This window comes from Hemitrygon akajei, chromosome 20 (assembly GCF_048418815.1).
Source record: "Hemitrygon akajei chromosome 20, sHemAka1.3, whole genome shotgun sequence".
NCBI classification, from domain to species: domain Eukaryota; kingdom Metazoa; phylum Chordata; class Chondrichthyes; order Myliobatiformes; family Dasyatidae; genus Hemitrygon; species Hemitrygon akajei.
Genome location: NC_133143.1, coordinates 31,452,454 through 31,480,273, shown reverse-complemented (window position 1 = coordinate 31,480,273; position 27,820 = coordinate 31,452,454). Strand labels below are relative to the sequence as shown.

Genomic DNA, 27,820 nt, shown 5'->3' with positions numbered 1-27,820 from the left:
AGTATAAGTGGCAGTTGCAAAAGGAGAGACTGGAAAACCAGAAGATCTGATCATTAACCACAACCACCATTTACTCTTGCCCTTTGTTGTTGTTCCTTTTCACACCTTGTGGTGCATCAGGCGGCACTTTTGCCATTTCCATAATACTTGACTGTTTTTTACAAGTCCGAGTTGCTAGTTTGATGCTCAACCCAGCTTGGATGGAAAGCGTGCAAGCGGCCGGCCGGATTCTAACTCAGAACCATTTGTTTTGAAGTATGGCGTTGATGCCACTACACCACTGGCTGGCACACTCTTGCTCATACTGTCCCAGAATATATGGATCCAGATCAGTTTCTACAGCCATCCGAAGACCCATCAATTGACAACTCCTTAGGAGAATATCATACTCGACTCAAGTGATCACATTAACTAATTCAATGCATTGAACATTTTTACCAGAAATGAAAAATGCTGACCAGTCTTTTAGTACTGAATTCTGTCCAAAAATAATTTGTCATTTGCCAGTGCTGTAATGATGTTCTTCTGTCCACCATGAGCAATTTTATTTGATTAAAAAGAGAACAAAACTTTATTTTAAATGGACCACAAATTAACCTGTGGGTCAGACTGCCATGTTCCCTCCTTGGCAGTGCTTACACTCGCACTGAGCTCTTGCAGAGCTGCTGCCATGTTGGGTTAATGATAAAGTGTTAACAACAAAATCACAACCACCAACACTCATGGTGATAATTATTTGGTATTGCACGGAATTGGTGATTTGAAAAGCAGAAATTATTCCAAACAACATGATGTCATTCCCCCAATGAAGTAGACAGCTGTATTCTTAAAAGTAGTGGTCAGTTCCACCACAATTATTTTACTCAGTGATGGTTGCCCTACTTCTGAAGTAGTTGAGAGGTAGGAGATTGGGGTACAGTGGAGGTTGTGGGGCAGTGTTGGCTTGACGTTAGTAGCTGGTAAAGACCACAAGCCAAAACAAAGTGACAATTTCCATATACTGTAGACCTCTCAATTAGAAGTAAGTAAGTTGTAATAAATATGTATCAAAATCTGATTGACATTTGTCCCCAGCAATACTTATCTGAAATGAAATTCTTGACTGGGTGAAAATATTTTGGGAATGTTCCTGATTGTGCATTAATAGGCTAATGTTTTTTTATATCAGCAATGACTACCTTTTAAATTATGATGCTTCATGTAACACTGAGAGACAAATGTTACCATTTCCTCTTCTGAAATCTACTTTTTCCACCTCATTGAATTATATACCAGTCCTTAAACATCACAATTTATGGCAATCCACTCTCAGGCATCCAGTAAAACTATATAACTGTGGCGTGTGAGTCTTCAACTACAGCATAGGCAGAAACTACGAAGTATTAGATCAGCCATCTACTCTGCACCTGGCCTGTTATTCTTTTCTATTGACTTAATTATTAAGTGCTCATCCAGATATCACAAAGTGTGTATGTGCTGCTATCAAATTCCAGGTCAGTGATTAAGATGTTACACTAAGCAAAAGTACTTGGAAAAAAATCTATTGTCTCTTGATACCACTGTATCGGCTAATGAGTTGCAATGTACCATCCAAAGCATTTGAGATAGGGAAGATTCATTGAAAAAACATTGTAAACAGATCATCATAGAGCAAAGTTTACCCTAAGAAGTAGGATAATACCATCAGCAAAACTTATTGAATGAAACTAGAATTGTTTCTAAAAATTATTTGTTTAAGATCAGTCATATATACTGTGGCTATCCTGGAATAATTGACAGAGACATTACTTTTTTTGTTTTGTCTAGGAATGATAATGGTACCATCTGTAACTAATTATTATGGTCAGTATTTAGCTCGTATATAGATGCTCCAAATGAGCAAAATTTCATTTTGGGAAAGCAGATTTGTATTTTATATATAATTAAGTAGAGTAAGTAGTGGTGATATTTTCATTGTGATTTTTCATAGTTCTGAAAAATATAATTGATTTAAAATTAACTTAAGATGCTTTGAGGTGAAAAGTGAAACATAAATCCAAATTGATTGTTTCCTCTTTATTTTAAATGATCAAATTGAAGGAGCAGTTGTGTTTTATAATGAATGCAAATATGACATGGCTAAATTATCACTGAACTGAATCATTTTTCTGGTTTCTTCAGCATAGATAATTTATTTTTGGTTGTTAATTTTTATTCAACACAGTGTTATGCACAGTAGCTTTAGGCATTAAATCACTAAGCAAAATATTTTTATAATTGTTGGTTGGCAAATGCAAACTTTTTTTTACACATACTAGTTTCATCTCAATTTAAAGAGTTATTAGAAAAGAACGAAGGAATACCCAGAACATAATTTTTTTTTAAATGGGAACAATAAACTGCAGATGCTGGAAATCTGAAATAAAAACAGAATTCTCTGAAAACATTCCACATCAGACAGTATTTGTGAAATGAAAAACCAAGTTATTAATTCAAGCCAAAAATTATTTTTCTGAACTGGTGAATAGTTTTCCTGGAAGTTCAATTCCATGAAGATTTTTCTTTTCAGCTTCAAAGTGGGAGGTTTATAAGGTCAGTAAAATTTTGTCCTACACCTCCTCTTGAAAGTGCCCAATTGGTAAGAATCACTCAACCATGTGTACCCCACCCAAACTAGTGACTCATCTCACCTCACTCAAAACTCCCAAGGTAATCTGCAATTCCCTTGCTCTTTCTCTGACTCTCAGCATGCAAACAGCACACAGTTATTGACTTCCTAGCCTCTGGGATTGTACACTTCTATTTGGATTCACACTATTTCCTCTATTCTGGCCTACAATTGAGTCCTCTCAACACACACCAACCCCCCAAATTCTAGCAATCAGTTGGTGGCCAAACTCTTCATCACCCCAACTTGCCTCTGCCCCACCTTCTCCAGCACTGAGTGCTAGACTCCAAGTCATTGTCATACATCATTTCTACTAAAGAGCTGCACTGTATTTTTCAACAACCATAAAACAGATGATTTGAAAAAATAGTCTTTAAAAAGAAAAATAAGGAAAAACATGAAAGTAAATGAGAAAAATCAGAATGATGAACATCTTACTTTATGTTTCATTTATATGATCATAATCATATCCACAAAGTCATGGTGTATGGAAGCTGACTCTTTGGCCATTGTCATTCTAAGTTCTCTATGCATTGGAAAAGAAAATTATCTATAGTGTAGAATGTGATGGTTAATTCAATTCCATCTAAATTGTATCAGCCAGTGTTATGCCTGGGGCCAAGAATTTTTCTTGATCCATCTATGGGTTAATTTTTTTGCATCTAAATCCTGAAACATTGAGCTCAGCAGCATTGCAAGAACCTTCACCAGAAGGACTGCAGTAGTTGAGAAAACCGCTCTCCACCTCTTTCACAAGGACACTTAGGAGTGAACGATAAAATAAATGTAGCAATATCTAAAGATAATTTTAAAAATTAAGTAAGTCAAACTTATTTCAAAGCAGGGACATACAGATAGATTGCAAGGAAAACTGTGCAGATAAATACATCTGCTTTTCACCCTTCACAGTGTGTAGAGAGCTCTTTGGGCCTCTGCAGGGAGCTAGAGAGCATTGGGCTCAAATGTTTATAGAGCACCTGAACTGGTTAATTGTTGTTTAACAAGAGTCAATATTCATTTAGAGTTCTTCGTGCTTTTCTTGAGTGACTTGCTCTTTATAATGCAGTCTCCTGGTGCTTTCAGTATAAACTTGTTAAGTTTATTTTGATAGGTTCAGGGATTCAGTGTTACTTGTACTATTTAAATGGATACCCAATTACCATTCATCATGGGGCCCTAGTTTTGAGAATGTTACGTTTCGCAGCATCACATAACCAAGCCACCAATGTTCTGTTGGAATTCTTATGAATAAACTCTGCTTGCCGTCTCTACATCAGAGTCTGTCTTTTCTGCACACTTGGGTTCCAAGAAATTATAGACCAGTGAGTCTTACTTCAGTGGTTGGTAAGTTGATGGAGAAGGTCCTGAGAGGCAGGATTTATGAACATTTGGAGAGGTATAATATGATTAGGAATAGTCAGCATGGCTTTGTCAAGGGCAGGTTGTGCCTTATGAGCCTGATTGAATTTTTTGAGGATGTGACTAAACACATTGATGAAGGAAGAGCAGTAGATGTAGCGTATATGGATTTCAGCAAGGCATTTGATAAGATACCCCATGCAAGGCTTATTGAGAAAGTAAGAGGCATGGGGTCCGAGGGAACATTGCTTTGTAGATCCAGAACTGGCTTGCCCACAGAAGGGAAAGAGTGGTTGTAGACAGGTCATATTCTGCATGGAGGTCAGTGACCAGTGGTGTGCCTCAGGGATCTGTTCTGGGACCCCTTCCCTTCATGATTTTTATAAAAGACCTGGATGAGGAAGTGGAGGGATGGGTTAGTAAATTTGCTGATGACACTAAGGTTGGAGGTGTTGTGGATAGTGTGGAGGGCTGTCAGAAGTTACAGCGGGACATTGATAAGATGAAAATCTGGGCTGAGAAGTGGCAGATGGAGTTCAACCCAGATAAGTGTGAGGTGGTTCATTTTGGTAGGTCAAATATGATGGCGGAACATAGTATTAATAGTAAGACTCTTGGCAGTGTGGAAGATCAGAGGGATCTTGGGGTCCGAGTCCATAGGACGCTCAAAGCAGCTGCACAGGTTGACACTGTGGTTAAGAAGGCATGTGGTGTATTGGCCTTCATCAACCATGGGATTGAGTTTAGGAGCCAAGAGGTAATGTTTCAGCTATATAGGACCCTGGTCAGACCCCACTTGGAGTACTATGCTCAGTTCTGGTTACCTCACTACAGGAAGAATGTGGAAGCCATAGAAAGAGTGCAGAGGAGATTTACAGGGATGTTGCCTGGACTGTGGTGCATGCCTTATGAAAACGGGTTGAGTGAACTCTGCCTTTTCTCCTTGGTGCGACGGAGGATGAGAGGTGACCTGATAGAGGTGTGTAAGCTGATGAGAGGCATTGATCATGTGGATAGTCAGAGGCTTTTTTCCAGGGCTGAAATGGTTGCCACAAGAGGACACAGATTTAAGGTGTTGGGAGTAGGTACAGAGGAGATGTTAGGGGTAGGTTTTTTACTCAGAGAGTGGTAAGTGCATGGAATGAGATGCCGGCAACGGTGGTGGAGGCGGATACGATAGGGTCTTTTAAAAGTCTTTTGGATAGGTAACTGGAGCTTAGAAAAATAGAGGGCTATGGGGAAGTCTAATAATTTCTAAGATAGGGACATATTTGGCACAACTTTGTGGCCCAAAGGGCCTGTGTTGTGCTGTAGGTTTTCTATGTTTCTATGTAATATTGCCAGTGCACATCCTGATGCAGTATTTGTTTTTGTATCAGTAATGCTATTTAAGGTATAAAGTCACAGTCAAGCTCCCTGTTTAAATAATCCTGAAAGCATCTAATTAAAGGTTGTGTTTTCCTTGAACATATAAGAAGTATGATATGTGCAAAGTGAAGATTATATGCAACCAAGTTTCAAAAGGAATCCTTGAGTTCATCGCAGCGTGGAAAACCTTTTGAGGCTTTAGACAAAATCACAGATGTGCCTCAGACAGCCCACATTGATAGGTCGCTTTAAAGCTACTTCATTGATTCTGAGGAAGGCTTCCATTGTAGCTTAAACATTTATAGTCCATTTTCTTTTAACATTAACTTTTAAACATTTCCAGATTATCTAATGCTGCAGACACAACTATTATCACAAATTTTACTGGTGCAAATCTCTGAGAGAGTGATATATATGTAAATCACTCCATAAAAGTGAGAGTAACAACAATATTTGATTTTCCTTTCTAACTGAATTCTACTGTGCTTTTGCTGAATGCTGAACTGAAAGTTTAAATATTTTTTCCCAGCTTCTTTTGAGGACTACTGTAACTCCATTGATAACTTCCACATTGTTATAGGATGAAATACCAATTCTTAAAATCAAATCAAACTTCTCAATTTTATAAGTCTTTTTCATTTTTACAGCCCACATTATTGAGAGCAGCAACAAGAGGAGTTGCAGTTGACCTGATGGCTCTACTTCTTGCCCTTCAAAGCTTTAATCTAACCTTAGAAGATCACAAATTGCAGGCCATTCAGTTTTCAACTAAAATCTCTTTTTACAGAACTATTTGAAAAAGTGATAGCAAGGGAATTGGGTCAAAAGTCATTTGCTGTAGGTTTGATCTTTGCTCCTTCTTTACCTACATATTTTGAAAGCAGTGAAAGAACTACAAGGAAAATAAAAACACATGTGCAAAGCCGTGGACATTAAAATGCAATGACATTATCTGCCAAGTATTTAGCTCTAATATTTGAATGTCCCTGAATTCTCAGCACCAGAAACTGGTGGTACAAAAGAATTAACTTTTTAAAAAATATGCACACAGAGTTTAAATATTATTCCTTTTCCTATTTGCTTTACATCACCCAGTTTATTATTAACATCCACTTTTCCCCAATGGAAACAGACCTGGATCCTGTAACATTTTAACCCTATACTGAAATAGTGGAGCCGTCTTTTCACAGAGATTCTTTGGCAGCTGTAAAGGATCCGCTTTCAAGGGGACAGACAGTAGGGTGTTTTGTGGCAGGAAGGAGGTAAATGTGATTGCTTGTCAGGGGGTAGTAAGGTTTAGATTTAAGACTGTGGTACAGTTATGTGCAACTTAGGGTGTTGCAATGGTGGGGGTAGTGGTGGCAGATTGCTGAGTGGAAAAAACCTTGATGTATGAGGATGGGGCTGGTTGCCTCTTTGGTTGCAGGGTAGTCTCATTAAATAGTGAGTGTGATGGTAATGCTATTGGGCAGATTGGCTTAGAGGTTGAAATGCAGGATCAATAGGTGTAACGTGTTGGTAACTTGGGGGTTTGTGGAGTACAATAGGAGCATGGGTGCATTCAGTGACTGAATCAGTGAGGTATAATAACACACTTCATGAAACATGTTATGCAGCAGTAGTACAATGCAATACATAATAATAAAAACTGTAAATTACATGAAGTATATATATTATAAAGTTAAATAAGTAGTACAAAAAAGAAAAAAAGTTAGTGCTCATGGGTTTAATGTCCATTCCTTCAGGCTCCTGTACCTCCTCCCTGATGGTAACAATGAGAAGAGGGCATGTCCTGGATGAATGGAACCCTTAATAATGGATGCTGCCTTTTGAGGCATCACTCCTTGAAGATGTCCTGAATGCTGATGAGGCTAGTACCCATAATTGAACTGACTGAGTTCACAACTTTATGCAGCTCATTTCAATCCTGTGCAATGCCATCCTCCCACACCAGATGGTGATGCAGCAGTTAGAAAGCTCTCCACAGTACATATATAGAAATTTGCGAGTGTCTTTGGTGACATACCAAACCTCCTCAACTCCTAATGAAATACAGCTGTTATCGTGCCTTCTTTGTAGCTACATATCTGTGAGGATATGTTGTGCCCAGGATAGATCATCGGAGATGTTGACACCCAGGAACTTGAATTTGCTCACCCTTTCCACGTCTGATCCCTCAATGAGGACTGATATACGTTCCCTTGTCTTACCCCTTCTGAAGTCCACAATCAATGTTTTGGTGTTACTGATGTTGAGTGTAAGATTGTTGGTGCAGCACCACTCAACCAGCTGATCTATCTTGCTTCCGTATGCCTTCTCATCACCATCTAAAATTCTGCCAACGACAGTTGTGTCACCAGCAAATTTACTGTATATATATGGCATTTGAGTTGTGCTTAGCCATACAGTCATGGGTGTAGAGAGAATAGAGCAGTGGGTTAAGCACACATCCTTAAGGTGCGCCAGAGTTGATTATCAGTGAGTTGGAGATGTTACTTCTGATCCACATAGACTGTGGTCATCTGGTGAGGAAATCAAGAATCCAGTTGCAGAGGGAGGCTCAGGTTTTGGAGCTTTTTGATCAGAACTGTAGGAATGATTCTACTAAACACTGAGCTGTAGTCAATAAGCAGCAGCCTGATGTAAATATTTGTATTGTCCAAGTGATCCAAGACTGTATGAAGAGCCAATCAGATCAGATCCGCTGTAGACCTATTGTGGCAAATGGCAGTGAGTCCAAGTACATGCTTAGACAGGAGCTGGTTCTATTCATAATCAACCTGTCAAAGCACTTCATTCCCATAGATGTGAGTGCTACTAGACAATAGTCATTAAGGCAGCTTACCCTGCCTTTCTTAGGCCCTAATATGATTGTTGCCCTTTTGAAGCAAGTGGGAACTTTTGAATGTAGCAATGATAAATTGAAAAAGTAGTTGAACACACCTGCTAATTGGTTGCACAGGTTTTCAGAGCCCTACTCGGAATAGTGCCAAGGCCTGACACCTTGCAAGGGTTCACCCTCTTGAAAGATCTTTTGATATTGCCTCCAAGACAGAGATCACAGGGTCACTAGATGCTACAGGTATCCTTATAGTTGTAGTTTTATTCTCCCTTTCAAACCTTGCACAGAAGGCATTGAGCTCATCTGGGAGTGAAGCATCACTGCTATTCAGGATGTTAAGTTTCACTTTGTAAGAAGTAATGAGATGCAAGCCCTGCCGGAGTTCACTTGCATTCAATTCCATCTCTGACCTCATTCAGAATCGGTTTTTTTTTTGCTCTTGAGATAGCCCTCTATAAGTCATACCTGGCCTTCTTGTATAGTGCTGGATCACTAGACTTCAATGCCACAGATCTAGCCATCAACAGATTACAAATCTCCTGGTCCATTCTTGTCCTTTGATTCAGATATGTATGGTATGTTCTTGTACACACACACACTCATCCACATAGGTTTTAATGAAGTCAATGACAATGGTGTTACATTCATTCAGACATGAAGATGAATCCCTGAAAACGGCCCAGTCCATCAACTCAAAGCAGTCCTGTAAGCATTCTTCCATCTCCCTTTTCCATACTTTCTTGGTCCTCTCTATTGGTGCTGCAGCTTCAGTCTCTGCCTAAACTCAGGGAGTAGAATTAAGCCAGGTGATCATACTTTTCAAAGTGTGGTTGTAGGATGGTACAGCAAGCATTCTTGATGGTAGTATAACAGTGGCCAAGTATGTTGGCTCTACAGCTTCCAAAAGTGATATGTTGGTGATAATTATTTAGGGATGTTTTCAAGCTGGTCTGGTCAGAATCCGCCAAAATGATGACAAAGGCATCGGGTTTCATGCCTATTGATTATGTCACTCTGCTTATCTACAGCCTGTTTTACACGGGCCTGAGGTGGAACGTACACACTTCCAAGATAATGCCTGAAAACTCCTGTGGCAGGTAAAATGGTTGACACTGAATCGCTAGATGTTCCCGGTTGTGTGAGCAGGACTGGGAGAGAACCACCATGTACTGAATGTTCACCACGAGAAGTTAATTATAAAGCATACTCCACCTCTTCTGCCTTTGAATGATTCAGCAGTCCTATCTTGTGAGTGAATCGTGAAGTCAGTAAGTTGCATTGCTGTATCAGGAATGGCAGGTGATAGCCAAGTGTCCAGGAAACAAGAAACAACAGACTCTGATGTCTCTCTGGTATAGAATCTTGTTCTGAAGTCTTTGATCTTATTTTCCAGAGACCGTACATTTGCTAGCAGAATAGATAGTAATGGAAGTCGAAACCCTCTTCTCTTCAAACAAATTTTTAATCCAGCACAGCATTCTCTCTTCTATGTGCTGTCTTAATGGGTAACTGTTATATACCCCTAGGGTTAATATTTTCTGTGGACTATCACTTTAAAATGTCGGGAGAATGGGACTGACTTTTGGACACTGAGCTGTTACAGAGAGAGAGGGATGAAGCCTGCCTTGAGATGGTGCTTGTACGAACTCTAAAGCTTGTTTTGAAAATACAAGGACATTGCCTGCTTGTGAGTTCTTACAGTGAGAGAGCAATGAGTAGCTCGTGGGTCGCCATGGTGACTGAGGGCTGCACTATTTGATGGACAGCTGGTGTTCAGCATGCTTGGATAAATACAAGGTCAGCTGGTTGTTAGACAGACACGCCAAACACAAGGAAGACACTGACACTGGTTGAGCTTGTTGTGCCCACAGAAAGGTGGGTTTTGGAGGGTCGATCGGGAGAATATTACTTTATCACATAGTTAATAATAAAATAGTGTTTATAATGGAAGACTCAGACCAGGTGTGTCCATTTCTGCTGGTCCTTTTTAACCCGTTACGGGGTACATAACAAAATTGGGGGCTCATCTGGGATATGAACAATTTGGTGGGAGACATTCTAATACTTGTAGGGGGCTTAACTGAATAGTGGATTTGATTGGGGAGATTCCCTTTCAATTTGTGTGAGTGGATTATCAGCAGAAATGGAGTTTGAGGTTGATAAGTTTCTGGTGGAACCAACCCCTGAAGTATTGGAAGATGCTACGAGGAATATGCTGTAAGCTTAAGGTGAATACTAGAATGAGGAAGGCTCAGATGCAGATGGTAATAGCACAGTATTTTATAACCAAGGGAAAGTTTTAAAGAGGATGTGTGGGAAATATTTGCTGAAGGTAAATTTACTGAGGCAGAGATTCAACTTCAATTGGAAAAATTTAAAGGAAGAGCATGAGTTGAAACTAAAACAGCTGGAAGCCGAAGAAGCAGAAAGGCAAAGGCAGCATGAGGCTAGAGAGACAGAAAAACGGAGACAGTTCTAGAGGGAGATGTGGCAGCTGGGAGGTCCAGTGTTGGACCCTAATGATTTTTTACAGCTTGAAAAAGCTGGTTGTGATTGAAGAATTTAAGAAGTGTGTTCCAGATGATGTAAGGGCATACCTAGATGAAAAGGATGCTGCTACCTTGCAGGAGTCTGCTAGGTTAGCAGATGAAGTTGTTTTAACCTACGAGGTTGAGCTTACTCCAGATGAGAGTTTCCCAGAGAGTAGCTGGGAGGACCAGGGTAACCTGGAATTTGAAACTGGGACTAGTGATAAAGGCCTTATCCGAGCTGGTAAGCAAGCTGATCGCATGATGGTTAATTGTTCTGTGGTGAATTGGACAAGGGAAAATGGGTGATCAAACTCCATTTTCAATACAACAGGATCTGGTTTTGCAGGAATTTGACTTTTTTTTGTAACAAAGCATTTGAAAGATAAAGACAATATCATGGTAGATTGACTGTTTGAATGTTAAGTTTAAAACTGAAATAGAGATTAGTATTTGTATATGCTTCTGTAATGTGCTACATGATAATCACATATGTATTGCTTTATATTCTGTAATGTAGTTTTTAAAAATTTGCTCTTTGATCAAAATTTTGCTTTCTTGGGGGAGGAGTTATGTACCCCTAGGGTTTATATTTTCTGTGGACTATCACTTTAAAATGTTGGGAGAATGAGACTGACCTTTGGACACTGTTTGAGTAGTTACAGAGAGAGAGAGAGAGAGAGAGAGAGAGAGAGAGAGAGAGAGAGAGAGAGAGAGAGAGAGAGAGAGAGAGGGACGAAGCCTGCTTTGAAATGGTGTTTATATGAACTCTAAAGCTTGTTTTAAATATACAAGGACACTGCCTACTTGTGAGTTCTTACAGTGAGAGAGCAACGAGCAGCTCGTTGGTCACCATGGTGACCGATGGTGGTGTTATTTGATGGACGGCTGGTGTTCAGCATGCTTGAATAAATACAAGGTCAGTTGGTTGTTAGACAGATACACCAGACATAAGGAAGAAACTGACATTGGTTGAGCTTGGTGTGCCTATGACAAAGGTGGGGTTTTTGCTCACAGTGTGGACAAAGGGGTGACCGGTGGAAAGCTATCGTTGTGTTTACCCCTGGCCTGGGTTGATGACTTACCGTGGAAAATTGGCATTCTTGTTTGTGAGGTCACAGTCAGTGACTTTAATAAGTTTTGGGAGCAGGAGGACAATGTGGAGGATTTGACAGCATCGGCACTGGGAAGACAAAACATCTCTCTCTCTCCAACTCTACTCAATTCAAATTCCAGAACTGAACTGACTTCATACCTATACCATCATAAGACTGTATCATTTCACCACCTAAGCTGGGAGAAGCTTTAGAACTTTATTTACTCTCTTATATATGCATATACTCTGTTAACCTGTTTGCCTTATCTTGTTTTATATTACCTTATCAGGTAGTTACTAATAAAATAGTGTTTATAATGGAAGACTCAGACTCCAGGTGTGTCCATTTCTGCTGGTCCCTTTTAACCCGTTACGGGGTACATAACAGAATCATACTTGTGACCGGAGACTGCCATCTGAGATTCATCGACTTTGATTAGTGATAAATTTTTTTAACTGGTTGCTGTATTCAAGCAAGCAAATTGCCTGGATAGCAGATCAGTGGATGGAAGCTGGCTGGGCAAGAATGGGGCTGACTCTGGACAAGTTGAGAAACCCCAAGGGAGAATCAAATGAGTAATTACCTGAATAAGATTCCTAGTGTCAGCCTGGGATCAGCTTAGACAGGGTCCAAACATTTTGAAAGCCCACCTCTGCAGATGAGGCTAGCAGATGGTATTTGTGTGTGTAAAAATGACAGAATTGATGTCCATTGCATGTTACTTGAACATTTTGCACTTTAGTGTATTCGATGCACAAGGGACCTAGAATGAAAATCCTATTTTGCAACATTTGCAAGCAGTCTCAGATTTTCAGTGTTCATTCAGTTTCACTGAAGCTGGTTAAGAAATATGCAAAAATATTATCCTGCTGAAGGGTCTCGGCCTGAAACATCGACTGTACTTTTTTTCTATAGATGCTGCCTGGCCTGCTGAGTTCCTCCTGCATTTTGTGTATGTTGTTTCTATTTCCAGCATCTGCTGATTTTCCCTTGTTTGTTTTTCAAAAAGATTGTTTCATGTGGTCCAATGTGTATGCTTCTGTAGCGAAAAAGTAATGATATAGAATTTTTTTTGTTTATGATGTTTCCTCCATGACTCCTCCACTATTTCAGTGTTTTACACAGCATTGCAAGATTTGGAGTTTCCCACATGGAAAATTCCAGCTATTAGGCATCAAGACGTAGTGATAAGCCCTAAAAATATATATCTTAAACCTACGCTTTGGTGATTCACCCTCTCCTTTTAATGGACAGATCAAGATGTTAGCCCAGAAGGACTGTTTTTACTTTGAATGCAAGCAAGCTCATCAGTTCTACAGAAATTTTATGATATCAGTGAAGAAAGTTTTGTTATTTGTGCGCTGTGTTAAAAAATAAATTATTTATGGTTTTGTTTCTTTAAATACTCTCCCACGATTTTTCTTTTTTTTCTTGGGTTTTTATAGTTACTGAATGCTTGTAAATTAATGTAATTCAAAAGATTGAGAAAAGCATGTAAGGCTTGAACAGATGGGAAAACTGGGAACATGGCTTTGCCATCTGTCAAAGATTTTCAGCCATTTTGTGGACAGAGTTTCTGACCCAAGTAGGTCACACCTTGTTGCTAATCAGCCTCTTGCAATTAAGGATTCAGACTTAATTCCAACCCATCCAGGGAAATGTGCAACAAATAAGTACATGGCAAAAATCTCAATCCATATTATTGTGAAATGAACTCCAGCAGGAAATGTCTTGAGAAGTGACGATGTATGACTGACCTAATTCGGGTACTGAAGGCTGTGTAGTTCAACAGATTCTATAACTAGAATAACAACAGAGAATGCCCAGAATACTCAGCAGGTCAGGCACAATCTTAAGCACAGCCCAAGATCTTAAGGCACAAACTAACGGAGATGGGAGTAGACTCTCACATGGTGGATTGGATAGTGGACTACTTGACAGATAGACCTCAGTATGTGCGGTTGGGAGACTGTAGGTCTGACACGGTGATCAGCAGCACAGGGGCGCCGCAGGGAACCGTACTCTCTCCGGTCCTGTTCACCCTGTACACATCAGACTTCCAATATAACTCGGAGTCCTGCCATGTGCAGAAGTTCGCTGATGACACGGCCATAGTGGGGTGTGTCAGGAATGGACAGGAGGAGGAGTATAGGAAACTGATACAGGACTTTGTGATATGGTGCAACTCAAACTACCTGCGTCTCAATATCACCAAGACCAAGGAGATGGTGGTGGACTTTAGGAGATCTAGGCCTCATATGGAGCCAGTGATCATTAATGGAGAATGTGTGGAGCAGGTTAAGGCCTACAAGTATCTGGGAGTACAGTTAGACGAGAAGCTAGACTGGACTGCCAACACAGATGCCTTGTGCAGGAAGGCACAGAGTCGACTGTACTTCCTAAGAAGGTTGGCGTCATTCAATGTCTGTAGTGAGATGCTGAAGATATTCTATAGGTCAGTTGTGGAGAGCGCCCTCTTCTTTGTGGTGGCATGTTGGGGAGGAAGCATTAAGAAGAGGGACGCCTCACGTCTTAATAAGCTGGTAAGGAAGGCGGGCTCTGTCGTGGGCAAAGTACTGGAGAGTTTAACATCGGTAGCTGAGCGAAGGGCGCTGAGTAGGCTACGGTCAATTATGGATAACTCTGAACATCCTCTACATAGCACCATCCAGAGACAGAGAAGCAGTTTCAGCGACAGGTTACTATCGATGCAATGCTCCTCAGACAGGATGAAGAGGTCAATACTCCCCAATGCCATTAGGCTTTACAATTCTACCGCCAGGACTTAAGAACTTTTTAAAAGCTATTATTAATGCTTTTTGAGATAGTGATTTAGATGCATATCATATTTTTTACTGAGTTAAGTATTGTATGTAATTAGTTTTGCTACAACAAGTGTATGGGACATTGGAAAAAAGTTGAATTTCCCCATGGGGATGAATAAAGTATCTATCTATCTATCTATCTTTAAGAGAGAAACTTTTTGGATCAATGACCTTTCATCATGATGAGAAATGTTAGAAGTAAAACCAGTTTAAGTTGTTTGACCACCCTCTGTGTCAATGGGATACCTTTACAATGGCATATTTGTCTTGAGATCAAAATAAAACTAGTAGTAGTCAACTCATCGATGTTATGTTGGTATATTAGTGATAATGTCTAATTAGGTTATCATCTTCCAAAGCTCTATAAATTCTGAATTGTTTAGCTGGATTGGAGCAGAACAAATGTGACCCATTAGTTAAGGGAACAAAGGAGAAAAACAAGAAGTTATTGACTTGTTAGCCTAATGTCAATGGTAGAAAGGCACCTGAACATCTAATTAATAATGTAATATTGAAAATGATAATAGGATTAAATTGAGCCAATATTAGTATATTACAGAAAAGTCATGTTTGAGTAATCTTCTGGAATTCTTTGAGGATAGATAGAGGAGAATCCATATTTAGACTTTGAGAAGGCATTTTAGAAAGTCCTGATCAGAAAGTCAAAGGCACATGAAAGTGGGTGTTATATACCAACATAGACTGAGAATTAGCTATTCTTTGAGAATGAATGGGCTATCCTCAGTTTGGTAAGCTGTTACTTGCAGGTGTTAAGGTTTGGTCAGTACTGGAGCAGCAACTTTTCATAGTCAATGTCAATGATTTGATAAATGTGACTAGATGTCATGTTTCTATGTTAATGATAGTAAACTAGTTGAGTTTGTGAGCACTGAGGGTTTGAAGAGGCTTTGAAGAGATTTGGACAAGCTGAATGAATGGGTGAGTGGGTGACAGCCAGAAAATAACATGGAAAGAAGTGAGTGTTATTCATTTTGGGGTACATAACAGATAAACAGAGTATCTGTTAAATGCTGAGAGGTTGAACTATGTTGATATTAATAGGACTTAGATGCAGTTTTACACAAGATACTAAAGTTGCTAGAGGCCAACTTGCCAGTGCATAAAGAGATAAATAGGACAAATGGTATGTTAACCTTTATTATTAGATGATTTGAAAATGTGACTGAAGTCGTCTTATTGCAATTGTGTAGGTTTTTGGGAACACTGCACTTGCAGTATCATGTATTGTTTTGGTTTCCTAACTTGCCATAGAGAGAGAATTCAGCAAAGATTAACTCAGGAATGGCACATTTACATGCAAAATTGAGGAGACATATTTGTCAGGATTTAGATGAATGAAAGAACATTTCATCAAAACACGCAAAAGTTTTACCATGCTTAAGAGGCTAACTGAAAGGTGGATACTTTTCCTGGCTGAAGTGTCAAGGATAAGGAGGCCCAGTTCCAAAATAAGGTCAGGCAATTTCAGACTGTGATGAGGAGAAATGGTGAAACTTTGGAATTCTTTAACATGCAGGCCTGTGGAAACTCTATCATTGTATTCATTCAAAATACATTATCAATAGATTTCTATAAGGTTATGAAGATGGTGAGGTAGAAGATCAACCATGACATTGATGAGTAGTGGTGCCAGCTCAAAGGTTTGGATAGCATACAAATATGGATGTATATACAAATATACAAAGCAATTTATATTGCTTGTGTTCTTATATACCAAATATGCAAAGTGTTTCAAATTGTGAAATTCAGTTGGAACCAAAGTTCCAAAGTGTACGTCTGTGCTAGTACCAAATTGCATATATAGCTTTCATATTTCCTTCTGCCATAGAAGGAAGGCCTTTAGCCCAAGAATTCCAAGTAATCTCTTATAAAAATATTATCAATCCCTTTCCCAATTAATTTCCCTACAACAAGTTCTAGCAACATGCCCCCCCCCACCCCCGCCCCACACACTGATCTGCTTGCAGGTCTTAAAGGACACAATGGAAGAAGCTTCCTACCTTGGAGTAATTTAGAGTAGATAAAAACATACTAACCCACATGTAGTGGGAAGAGGGAGAAACTGTGAGAAGTGCACATAGTCAAAGAGAGAACGTGCAGTTTCCACATTGATGGCACAGTGGTCAGGATTAAATCCTTATCACTAGAGCTATGAGACTCTACATCACACCAGCACTAGTTTCAAAACTCCCATAAGGACCACAGTCTTTAATGGTGAAGTTTAAAAATTGGACCTCTCATTTGGGTTTGCCTGTATAATGTTCTGTCTGTCTCAGTTTGTACTGTTATATAGATCTGTTGCAAGGTCTTGAAGCTGCTAACAGTTGGTTATGCACTTACCTGTTGTATAGGACTCCTGCAGTGATGAGAGAAGGGAGGAAGAGTGTCCCCAATGCTTCAATAGGATCTGAATGGCTGGTGGAGAGCAGTGTTCACAGGCGGCATGCTCTTTGTTGAAAGGGGTCCACAGAAACCAATCAGTGTTACAACCACACATTCCTGGCAGGAGATTGCCTGATAGGTACCTGTAAAGAATAATATGACGCACATGTGGTTTAGCCTTTAGCACTTTGGGAAAGTCTGCATTGCTTTGAGTTACTGACCAGCAGTGTTTTTTGTCAGAAAAGGTCATCTTATTTATTTAGAGATACACCACAGAACAGGTCCTTCCAGCCGAAATGAGCTGCATTGCTCAGCAACTCACCTATTTAACACTAGCCTAATCACAGGACAATTTACAATGGCCAGTTAACCGGTACATATTTGGACTGTCGGAAGAAACAGCTGCACCCAGAGGAAATACACACGGTTATGAGGAGAACATACAAACTCCTTAAAGACAGCATTTGATTTGAACTCCAAACTCTGCCCCCCCGAGCTGTATAATATTGTGTTAACTGTTATGCTACTGTGGCACCCCTTAAAACTGCCCATAATGTAAGGATATTTAAATAGCTGATTGTCATGTACTGTATAAGCCCATTGGCTTTTCAGGCAAAGGTAATTGATGTAGCTCTTTCATATATTCTGTGCATTCTGTGGGTTGTTCTCCTGGTACAACATTTAAGTAAATCCTTCAAGTAAATTCTGGCACCCCTGCAAATTGTCACTGGCTGTAAATGTTATATAGCTTGTGTGAATAATTGATCATTTCCTCATTGCTTTAAAATACAGATCCTTCCAATGGTGAAAATGAATTCATTGATTTAAAAGTGTGGACACTGTTTCAGATAAAATGCCCTTTACCATGAAAATAAATCTAATAGTCTTTATGTCATTAAACTCAAAAGGCGAGAGCATAAAAATGCTACATCAGTAGATCAACCAGTTGAAGCAACACCTTCAAATTCGGCATGTTTGTAATTTTAATAAAAACAGAAAATGTTTTAAAAACTCTGCAGATCAGGTCAGATTTCTAGCATCTTCAGTTTAAAAAAATATTTTATGTTGATTGGACTGGCCAATAACAACATTAATGAATATGCTCCTGATTCTGTAATATATGCTGCCCGCAATCCTTTCCAGTAACAGCAAATTCATTCCACAATTAAAAATACATAATTGAGCAACTGAAAATAACTGTTTGTCCTCTTTCCATGCACTTCGCCTACACATAGTAGGTGTATCATACAATTCATTTAGATAACAGCATGATACCAGACTTTTCTACTCCTATGTAATATTAAAGCCTGTGTTACCACAGCACCATATCACTTTGTTCAACTTCTCGATGTGCTGAGGATTAAAGTGTCAAACATTCTGTTGATTAATACTCCAAACCAATAATCTTACTCTTTTTGACTTTTTAGTAGACATTGATAACATCTCTTAAATGATGAACCTTCAAAAAATATTCTTCGCAATCTTGTTTTTGAAAGCAAATATGGTTAATTAAGAGCATTAATTGAATAGAAATTAAATTAAGAGCAAATAATTGAATAGAAGGGAATTCTGGTAGCTGATGCCATCGTACCAATCCTCTCTTCAAATACTGCATGGATCCAGTCCCCATTTACAGCACAATCTTGAACAAAAATATGCAGGGGCAGTCTCACCATATTCTTCTCTGCCAAATGAGGTCTGGACCGAGGATACTTAATTGAAATTCATTAGTGTTTGCATCATGTTGACATTCTGGCTCTGAGTTAGAAGATTGTAAATTCAAGCCATTTCATAAAGACTCAAGTACACAATTTGATCTGGTACTGAAAATACACTTCACCATGATGACCAAACTAGTTTTTCTTTATCAATAAATCTCAAAAGATAAGGTACATTTAATATTTGCTGTGTTTCCACAATGTATTGCTTAAAAAGTACTTCCTCATTTCAATCTAAAACAACTCTAATTTTAATTAATAAAGCAGTAATAATGCATTTGAGTGATATTGCAGCAATAAATAGTTCTTGTCACTGTGTATTCAAAAATAATTGCCACCATTTAACTGATAATTATTCTGATCAAAATCAAGTCGGTATAATGACTAGATTGAATAAAACTTAATAGAAGGGATGGTTGTGAAATATTTCTTTATAGAATACTTATATTGCTGATGGAGAATTAGATGTCATTGTACTACTATAGAAATCCTATTGGCAAATGTTTATCTGACTGGCAGAGAAATTAACCCACTGGCTGAATATCCTGCGATCTATTGTTTTATCAATACAAGGACCAGCCAATGATTGCCTGATGTTGTAATCAAGAATGAGCAATTAGATTGCCAAAATGTACTGGTTGCATTTAAGGTCAAATTATAATAATGAGAAGGTAGCCTCTCTCTATTTAATTTGTTGTTTGAAAAGGACTTAAATTAATATAAAGCAGAAAATTCTGGAAATGTTCAGTAGGTCAGTCAGCATCTGCAGAGGGGAAGTTTATAACTGATATTCCTTATATGGAATTTATTGAGCCCTTGTGGAAAGGCCAAGGTGGAAGGCAATGATGCCGTGTATTTTAAGACAATGTGCTAATACAATAAAAAAAATTGGCTTGAGGCATAGCAATAGGGGATGGAAGCATGAAATATCCAACTCAGAAATATTAAACAAGGAAATCTCAAAGATATGCTGCCTGTTAGCTTAATAAGCTATTGAAATTATTTCTACCAAGATGGCTGGTGTATGTATCAGGTGGATATTAACGGACATGTGAGAGAGAAAAGGGTTCAAGGAAATAAGTAGGGGAGTGGAACTGCTCTGAGAGCTGGCATAGAATCAATGAGCCAAGTGGCTTCTTTCTACATCAGAAGGAAATAAGGAACTTATTCTGCATATGCCTCCAGTCCTGGTGAGTGTTTCCAACAGTTTGTTTCCATTTCCCAAAAGTTATTGTACTTTTTAAGTTAAAATTGTATTTCTATGAGTTTCACTCATCCATTTCTTTTGAAGTTCTGTTTTATTCTGTTACACCAGTAGGCATTGAAGGCATTTATTCTTCAATCATTGAAAGATGTGCTTAAAGCAGAATGAGATTGATAGAAGTTTGATTTTCTAGATCAAGCTTACAACCAGGGAGCACACCTGATGACTTAACTTAGTCATACAAATTTCCATTTTTCATACACTGAAGATCAGAGGTTACTTTTATGTGGCAACATTTAGCAGTAAGTATGGAAGCATATTACAAAACTCTGATTCACAGTCCGGGTTAATATCGGGTTTTTATAAAAGCTACACTATTACATGTTGTAACTTGAAGATGATTGTAACCCTATAAGATTCCAAAGCAGTTTAACTATTACTATGTTAGACAACTGGAGACTAAATATTTTTGAAATTACTTACTTATTTCTTTTTTGATTGATTTCAATTTTCACTTTTGTTTCTTGTTCACTTAGATCTATGTTCTTCAGAATGCTTGTGAGCAGAGATTTTAATTAGTTCTGTTCACCTTCCTTCAAAGGGCAGAATTACTCATAGAATAAGATACTCAACGCATGTCTTTTTTCCCAGAACTGGGGATGAGATTTGGGTATCAGGGTGGAAAATTAAAGGTTTAACTCACATATATATGAGATTCTGCAGATACTGGAGTTCCTTCAGTATCTTTGTATTTTGTTACGAGAGGTTTAGCTACTGGCTTTTCCAAGAATGTTAAACTTGAACAATTTCCAATAACAATGTAATAGAATAATTATCAAATCACTTGTTCATCTTTTGTGGCATTGTAACGTCTAACGACTTCTTCAGGTAAGAATGAGCATGTCCTAGTTTACAGCCATAATTAAGTGCCAATGTTCAGGAAATGCAACTTAGTCTTATTTTAAAATCAGTTTACAAGTTTTTTTAGATATTGGCAAGAAGGTTGTGTTTGCCGTTGTGACCACTTCTATCAAGAGAAACCTACCTAAGTGCTTCTAACAGCTATCCATAGTGGAATAAGTTGGCAGAAGTGTAACCAGACATAAAATTTAATATTAATAAAAGATATAGAATCTTAAGAGTCAACAATGTGATCATCTGAGAAAGCTGTATTGAATAGTTCTGAATCTGTCTGTAAAATTTACAGTAATGTATACTGAAATAGTTTAAAATGCAAATGCAATGGGCTCAGTTTCTGGTTTTAAAATACGTTGAAGGAGTTTAATAATTGTCCAGTCAGGTACATTGATAACAGTTCATCCAGCATTTTGTGTGTGATGCAAAAAATAGTACTTGATTTTAGGTGAGTGAAGATAGGAACTGTAAGAAAATTGGAAAGGAACTGGTTATTCCACCTTCAGCAGGTTAATAATGCATTAAAACAAGGTTGCAATAATAGCATGAATATTGGACTCAGAAGATAAGAAGGAAACATCTAATATTTGAAAGCACACTACTTATCGGGAAGAGTGCAGATTCAGAACTGAAACATTATCTCTTTTTCTCTTCTTATAGATGCTGTCTGACATATTAAGTATTTCTTGCATTTTCTGTTTTTATTTCAGATATCTAATGTTTATATTTTGATAGATTCCATAACCGAGTTATCCATTGCAGATATAAACTTTCACATTTGTTGCTTTTGGGAATCCCAAACTTTTCAATGAGAATTGAAAGCTTTCTATTTTCATTTAATGAAAGGGGAACAAATTTTATTCCAGATGTACAACCAAAACATAGAATAGGAGAAAGTTTAAAATGAATCTGAGTCTTCATTTGTACAAGAAATAAATGGAGGTATCAGTTAAAAAGTCTCACAGTGCTCCAGGATTATTACAGTTTGAGCCCTCGTAATCAACTGCTGCTTATCTTCAGATGAATAAAGGAATGAGGCATTAAGCATGGCCTTGGTTTGCCAATCAGCTGGTTCAGCTCTGCAATTGAACCATAGAACACTACAGTATAGGAAACAGGCCATTCGGCCCCTCCAGTCCATGCCAAAACTTTATTCCGCTAGTCCCATTGACCTGCACCCAGTCCATAACCCTCCAGCCCTCTCCCATCCATGTATCTATCCAACTTATTCTTAAAACTTAAGAATGAGCCCACATTTACCACGTCAGATGGCAGCTTGTTCCACACTCCCACCACTCCGAGTGAAGAAGTTCCCCCTAATGTTCCCCCTAATGTTCCCCCTAAACCTTTCCCCTTTCACCCTAAAGCCGTGTCCTCTCATATTTATCTCTCCTATGTGGAAAGAGCCTACTCGCATTTACTCTGTCTATACCCCTCATAATTTTGTAAACCTCTATCAAATCTCCCTTCATTCTTCTACGCTCCAAGGAATAAAGTCCTAACCTGTTCAATCTTTCCCTGTAATTCAACTGCTGAAGACCCGGCAACATCCTAGTAATTCTTCTCTGCACTCTTTCAATCTTACTGATATCCTTCCTATTGCTAAGTGACCAGAACTGCACACAACACTCCAAATTTGACCTCACCAATGTCTTATACAACCTCACCATAACATGTCAACTCATATACTCAATACCTTTATTTATGAATGCCAGGATGCCAAAAGCCTTCTTTACAACCCTGTCTACCTGTGATGCCATTTTCAGGGAATTATGTATCAGAACTCCCAGATCCTTTTGTTCCTCCACACTCCTCAGTGCCCTACCATTTACTGTGTATGTCCTACCTTGATTTGTCCTTCCAAAATGCAACACCTCACACTTGTCTGCATTAATTTCCATCTGCCATTTTTTGGCCCATTTTTCCAGTTGGTCCAGATCCCTCTGCAAACTTTGAAAGCCTTCCTCACTGTCCACAACGCCTCCAATCTTAGTGTCATCAGCAAACTTGCTGATCCAATTTACCACATTATCATCTAGATCATTGATATAGACAACAAACAACAATGGTCCCAGCACAGATCCTTGAGGCACACCACTAGACACAGGCCTCCAGTCTGAGAAGCAATCATCCGCTACCACTCTCTGTCTTCTCCCACACAGCCAATTTAAAATCCAATTTACAACCTCTCTGTTGATACCTAGTGTCTGAACCTTCTGAACTAACCTCCCATGTGGGACCTTGTCAAAGGCCTTACAAAAGTCCATGTATACAACATCCACAGCCTTTTGTTCATCAACTTTCTTGGTAACCTCCTTGAAAAACTCTACAAGTTTCGTTAAACACGATCTACTATGCACAAAGCCATGCTGACTATCCTTAATCAGCCCTTGGCTGGCCAAATACTTGTATATCCGATCTCTCAGAACACCTTCCAATAATTTACCTACACTGATGTCAGGCTCACCGGCCTGTAATTACCTGGTTTACTTTTAGAGCTTTTTTTAAACAACGGAACAACATAAGGACATTTTAGATATTTCTGCCAGGGCTCCTGCAATTTCTACACTAGTCTCTCTAAAGATCTGAGGAAGTATCATGTCAGGCCCAGGGGATTTAACTACCTTTATTCGCTGTAAGGCAGCAAGCACCTCTTCTTCTTTAATCTCTATATGTTCCATGACACTACTGCTTGTTTCCCTTCCTTCCATATACGCTATGTCAGTTTCCTGTGTAAATACTGATGCAAAAAAAACGTTTAAGATCTCCCCCATCTCGTTAGGCTCCACACATAGACGACCACTCTGATCTTCTAGGGTTCCAATTTTGTCCTTTAGTATCCTTTTACTCATAATATACTTGTAGAAACCCTTCGGGTTTACCTTCACATTATTCGCCAAAGCAACCTCATGTCTTCTTTTTGCCTTCTTGATTTCCTTCTTTAGTACTTGCTTACGTTTTCTATATGCTTCAAGTACCTCATTTGTTCCTTGTTGCCTATACCTACTATACACCTCTCTCTTTTTCTTAACCAGATCACCAATATCCCTTGAAAACCAAGGTTCCCTATGCCTGTTAACTTTGCCTTTAATCCTGGCAGGAACATGCAAACTCTGAACTCTCAAAATTTCACCTTTAAAGGCCTCCCACTTACTGAATGCATCCTTGCCAGAAAACAATTTATCCCAATCCACTCTTCCTAGATCCTTTCTCATTTCCAGAAAATTGGCCCTTCTCCAGTTTAGAACCTGAACTCGACCAGACCTATCCTTATCCATAATTAACTTGAAACTAATGACATTATGGTCACTGGACCCAAAATGTTCATCTGCACATACTTTTGTCACCTGACCTGTCTGGTTCCCTAACAGGTGATCAAGTATTACATCCTCTCTTGTAGGTACCTCTACATATTGATTTAGAAAACTTTCCTGAACACCCCCTACTATTACAACTTCCTGTTTCTTACACCGGTCTGTTATCTCTACAGATTTGCTCCTCCAATTCTCTCTGACTATTGGGTGGTCTATAATACAACCCTATTAGTGTGGTCACACCTTTCCCGTTCCTCAGCTCCACCCATATGGTCTCTGTAGACAAGCCCTCCGGGCTGTCCTGTCTATGCACAGCTGTGATATTTTCCCTGACTAGTAATGCCACTCTTCCCCCTTTCATCCCTCCCCCTCTATCATGTCTGAAGCAACAGAACTCCGGAACATTAAGTTGCCAGTCCTGCCCCTCCTGCAACAAGTCTCACTAGTAGCAATAATGTCGTAATCCCACGTGCCAATCCACACCCTAAGCTCATCTTCCTTACTTACAATACTCATGGCATTGAAATAGATGCACCTCAGAACATTTCTATCATGTAAAAACCTTTGAGTTCTGTCTATACATGTAGTCCTCGCATGACTTTTATCCTACTCCACCTCACTATCTGATCTAACACTCTTGTTCCCCTCCCTCTGTAAATCTAGTTTAAACCCCCCCCCCCCAGAGCAGCACTAACAAATCTACCTGCAAGGATGTTAGTTCCCCTCCAGTTCAGGTGCAAACCATCCTGTCAGAACAGGTCCCACCTTCCCTGGAACAAATCCCAATTGTCCAGAAACTTGAAGCCCTCCCTCCTGCACCATCTCCTTAGCCACGTAATTAGCTGCATTATCTTCCTCTTTCTGGCCTCACTAGCACGTGGCACTGGGTAGCAATCCTGAGATTGCAACTCTGGAGGTCCTGTCCTTCAACTTTGCACCTAACTCCCTAAACTCTCTTTGCAGGACCTCCTCCTCCTTCCTATCCATGTCATTGGTCCCTACATGGACCATGACATCTGGCTACTCACCCTCCCTCTTGAGAATATCAAGAACGCTACCTGAGATATCGCGTATCCTGGCACCAGGGAGGCAACAGACCATCCAGGATTCTCGATCTCTCCCACAGAACCTCTTATCTGTCCCACCTAACTATTGAATCCCTCATCACTACTGCTCTCCTCTTTTCCTTCCTTCCTTTCTGAGCTCAGGGTCCAGTCTCAGTGCCAGAGATGCGACCAGTACAACTTGTCCCTGGAAGGTCGTCCCCACAGTATTCAAAACAGTATACTTATTGTTGATGGGACCGGCTACAGGGGTGCTCTGCTCTTTCTGTCTATTCCCCTTCCCTCTCCTGACAGTCACCCAGCTACCTGCCTCCTGACTTTTAGGGGTGACTGTCTCTCTGAAACTCCTGTCTATTTCTGCCTCTGACTCATGAATGATCCAAAGTTCATCCAGCTCCAGCTCTAGTTCCCTAACTCTGTTTGTCAGGAGCTTGGATAATTTTTTGTATCTGCTTAATAATAGCAAGTTTGAAATTGCTGTAGATTTGTAAAAATTGCTGTAAAAAAGGGAATAGTTTTAAAAACAGCATAGCTGCATGAGAGGATTGCTCTATATAACATTGCAATCTTGATTAAGACTGTAGTACATGAGCAAAGAAAACTATGCTTTGATCAAGTGTATTGAATAAATTTCATTGAAGAATTTTAGGATTTTGAATAAGGGTGTTATGTTGTGATTGTCTGCAGGAATGAGCCATGAACCAAAGTCATCTGCCCTGAGTATAATCTCAGCAACACAGAGGACCACAGCAACTGTTAATCCCTTAACTGCTTCCGCACTGAATGGACCAGTTGTCAGAAATGACAATCAAACAGGTCATGGGACCCCAAACATCCGAGGAGGTCATACAGCTAGCTTTGCTGCAGCCCTTCGAAAACTGGCCAAGCAAGCAGAAGAACCAAGAGGTATAGTCAGCAGTAGTAGCAATCTAACAAACTTTACACTCCTTTAAATTCAAAGGACCCTGCATGCATTGTAGAGAGATCTAGATGGGCTACTATTGCCTAATTATGCTTTGCCCAAGCAGGAAAATTTGTTTTATTTTGCTTAATGTTCTTCAAATGCAACAAGTGAATAAATTGCATAGTTAGAATGAAATTAAACAGAATTGTCAACTGCTTTGCAGTAGTCCAAAAACAGAGATAGAATTGTTAAAGACTTTGATTTTTTGATGGTGCTAAAGCAACTTAACTGATAGCAACCTGAATTTATATAATGCTTTTAAGGGAAAATACATACTAAGATAGTTTACACTTAGGAATTTAGAGAAGTGCATCTAGAGAAATACTTGGGGATGAATCAGAAAGTTTAGAACATGAGAGCTAGAGAGAATGCAGAAAAAAAGCTGTAATCAGAAAATGTGAAGCATTCAGGAAGAACTATAGAGCTTTGGGAATAAGTAGAGCTGGATTTAGACAAATCCTGGGGTTGATAAGGGTTGCAATGGAAACTGGATACCGTGCTTTATGTCAGTAAATATAGGTCAGAAATTGGAAGATTTGGAAAGAGAAAGATGGGAGAATTCCGAGATATTTAGTAAAGATGGCAACTGTGGCACTTCCGGAGGTTAATGGGAGAATAGCTGAGATGGAGCTACAACACTTTCAATGATATCAATCAACTGAATTTTGGCAAAGTAATGACCACTAAATGATGTGAAACTGGATTGTAGGAGGTTCAGAGAAACATGAAGTGAATGGGGATGAATCACCCTACTGTGTGTCTGGAAAATGCAACAGTGCTCTATGGTCTAAGATGGGCTCAGGAAAGTAGTGGAGGTATAAAGAAATGGAGGAGAAAAGACAGTTGAGGCAGCCAAGAGGATAACCTGAACTATGGAATTGGATGGACAGGAGTTCCTAGCCCAAGAGATAAAATTGGCATTTATGAGAAGAAAATGAGGAATAAATGTTCCTGCAAAGATCACAGTAGTCAATGTAATTAATATTTGGCTAAGAATTAGAAAGAGGTCTGAATGGAAAAATCTAATAGGATTGGTAATATAGAATGTAGGTCTTTAGTCCTTACTGTCATTAAAAAATTAGGTTGTAATATATAATGAAAATGCTGGATTTTCTAGAATATTTATGTAACATATCACAGCATTTCCATGGAAAATTTAACTCCCTTCAAATGTTAAATACACTGTGGTAGAACTTGTGACTGTGAATTTCCCACTATTCTGAGGCTGTGCTCTCTGATCCTAGACTCCCCCACTATAGGAAACATCCCTTCCATATCCACTCTATCTAGGCCTTTGAATATTCAATAGGTTTAAGTGAGATCCCCCTCATTCTTTTAAACTCAAGTAAGTACAGGCCCAGAGCCATCAAATGGCCCTCAGTTATTAACCCTTGAATTCACAGAATCATTGTCCTAAACCTCCTCTGGACTCTCTCCAATGCCAGCACATCTTTTCTTTGATAAGGAGCCCAAAATTGCTCACAATACTGTAAGTACAGTCTGCCCAATGCCTTATAAAGCTTTAGCATTACATCTTTGCTTTTATATTGTGGTCCTCTTGAAATGTGAACA

The 27,820-nt window shown here is 39.2% G+C and overlaps 1 protein-coding gene across 2 annotated transcripts in view; it reads left to right on the top strand.

The window, feature by feature from the left end:
- LOC140713690 (genetic suppressor element 1-like) overlaps positions 1–27,820 on the top strand; it is a 245,352-nt gene that overhangs the window by 103,053 nt on the left and 114,479 nt on the right. For both annotated transcript variants that reach the window (XM_073024082.1, XM_073024083.1), the window contains exon 2: positions 25,972–26,190. In XM_073024082.1, the coding sequence (XP_072880183.1) occupies positions 25,972–26,190 (219 nt within the window). The remainder of the gene's footprint in view (positions 1–25,971; positions 26,191–27,820) is intronic.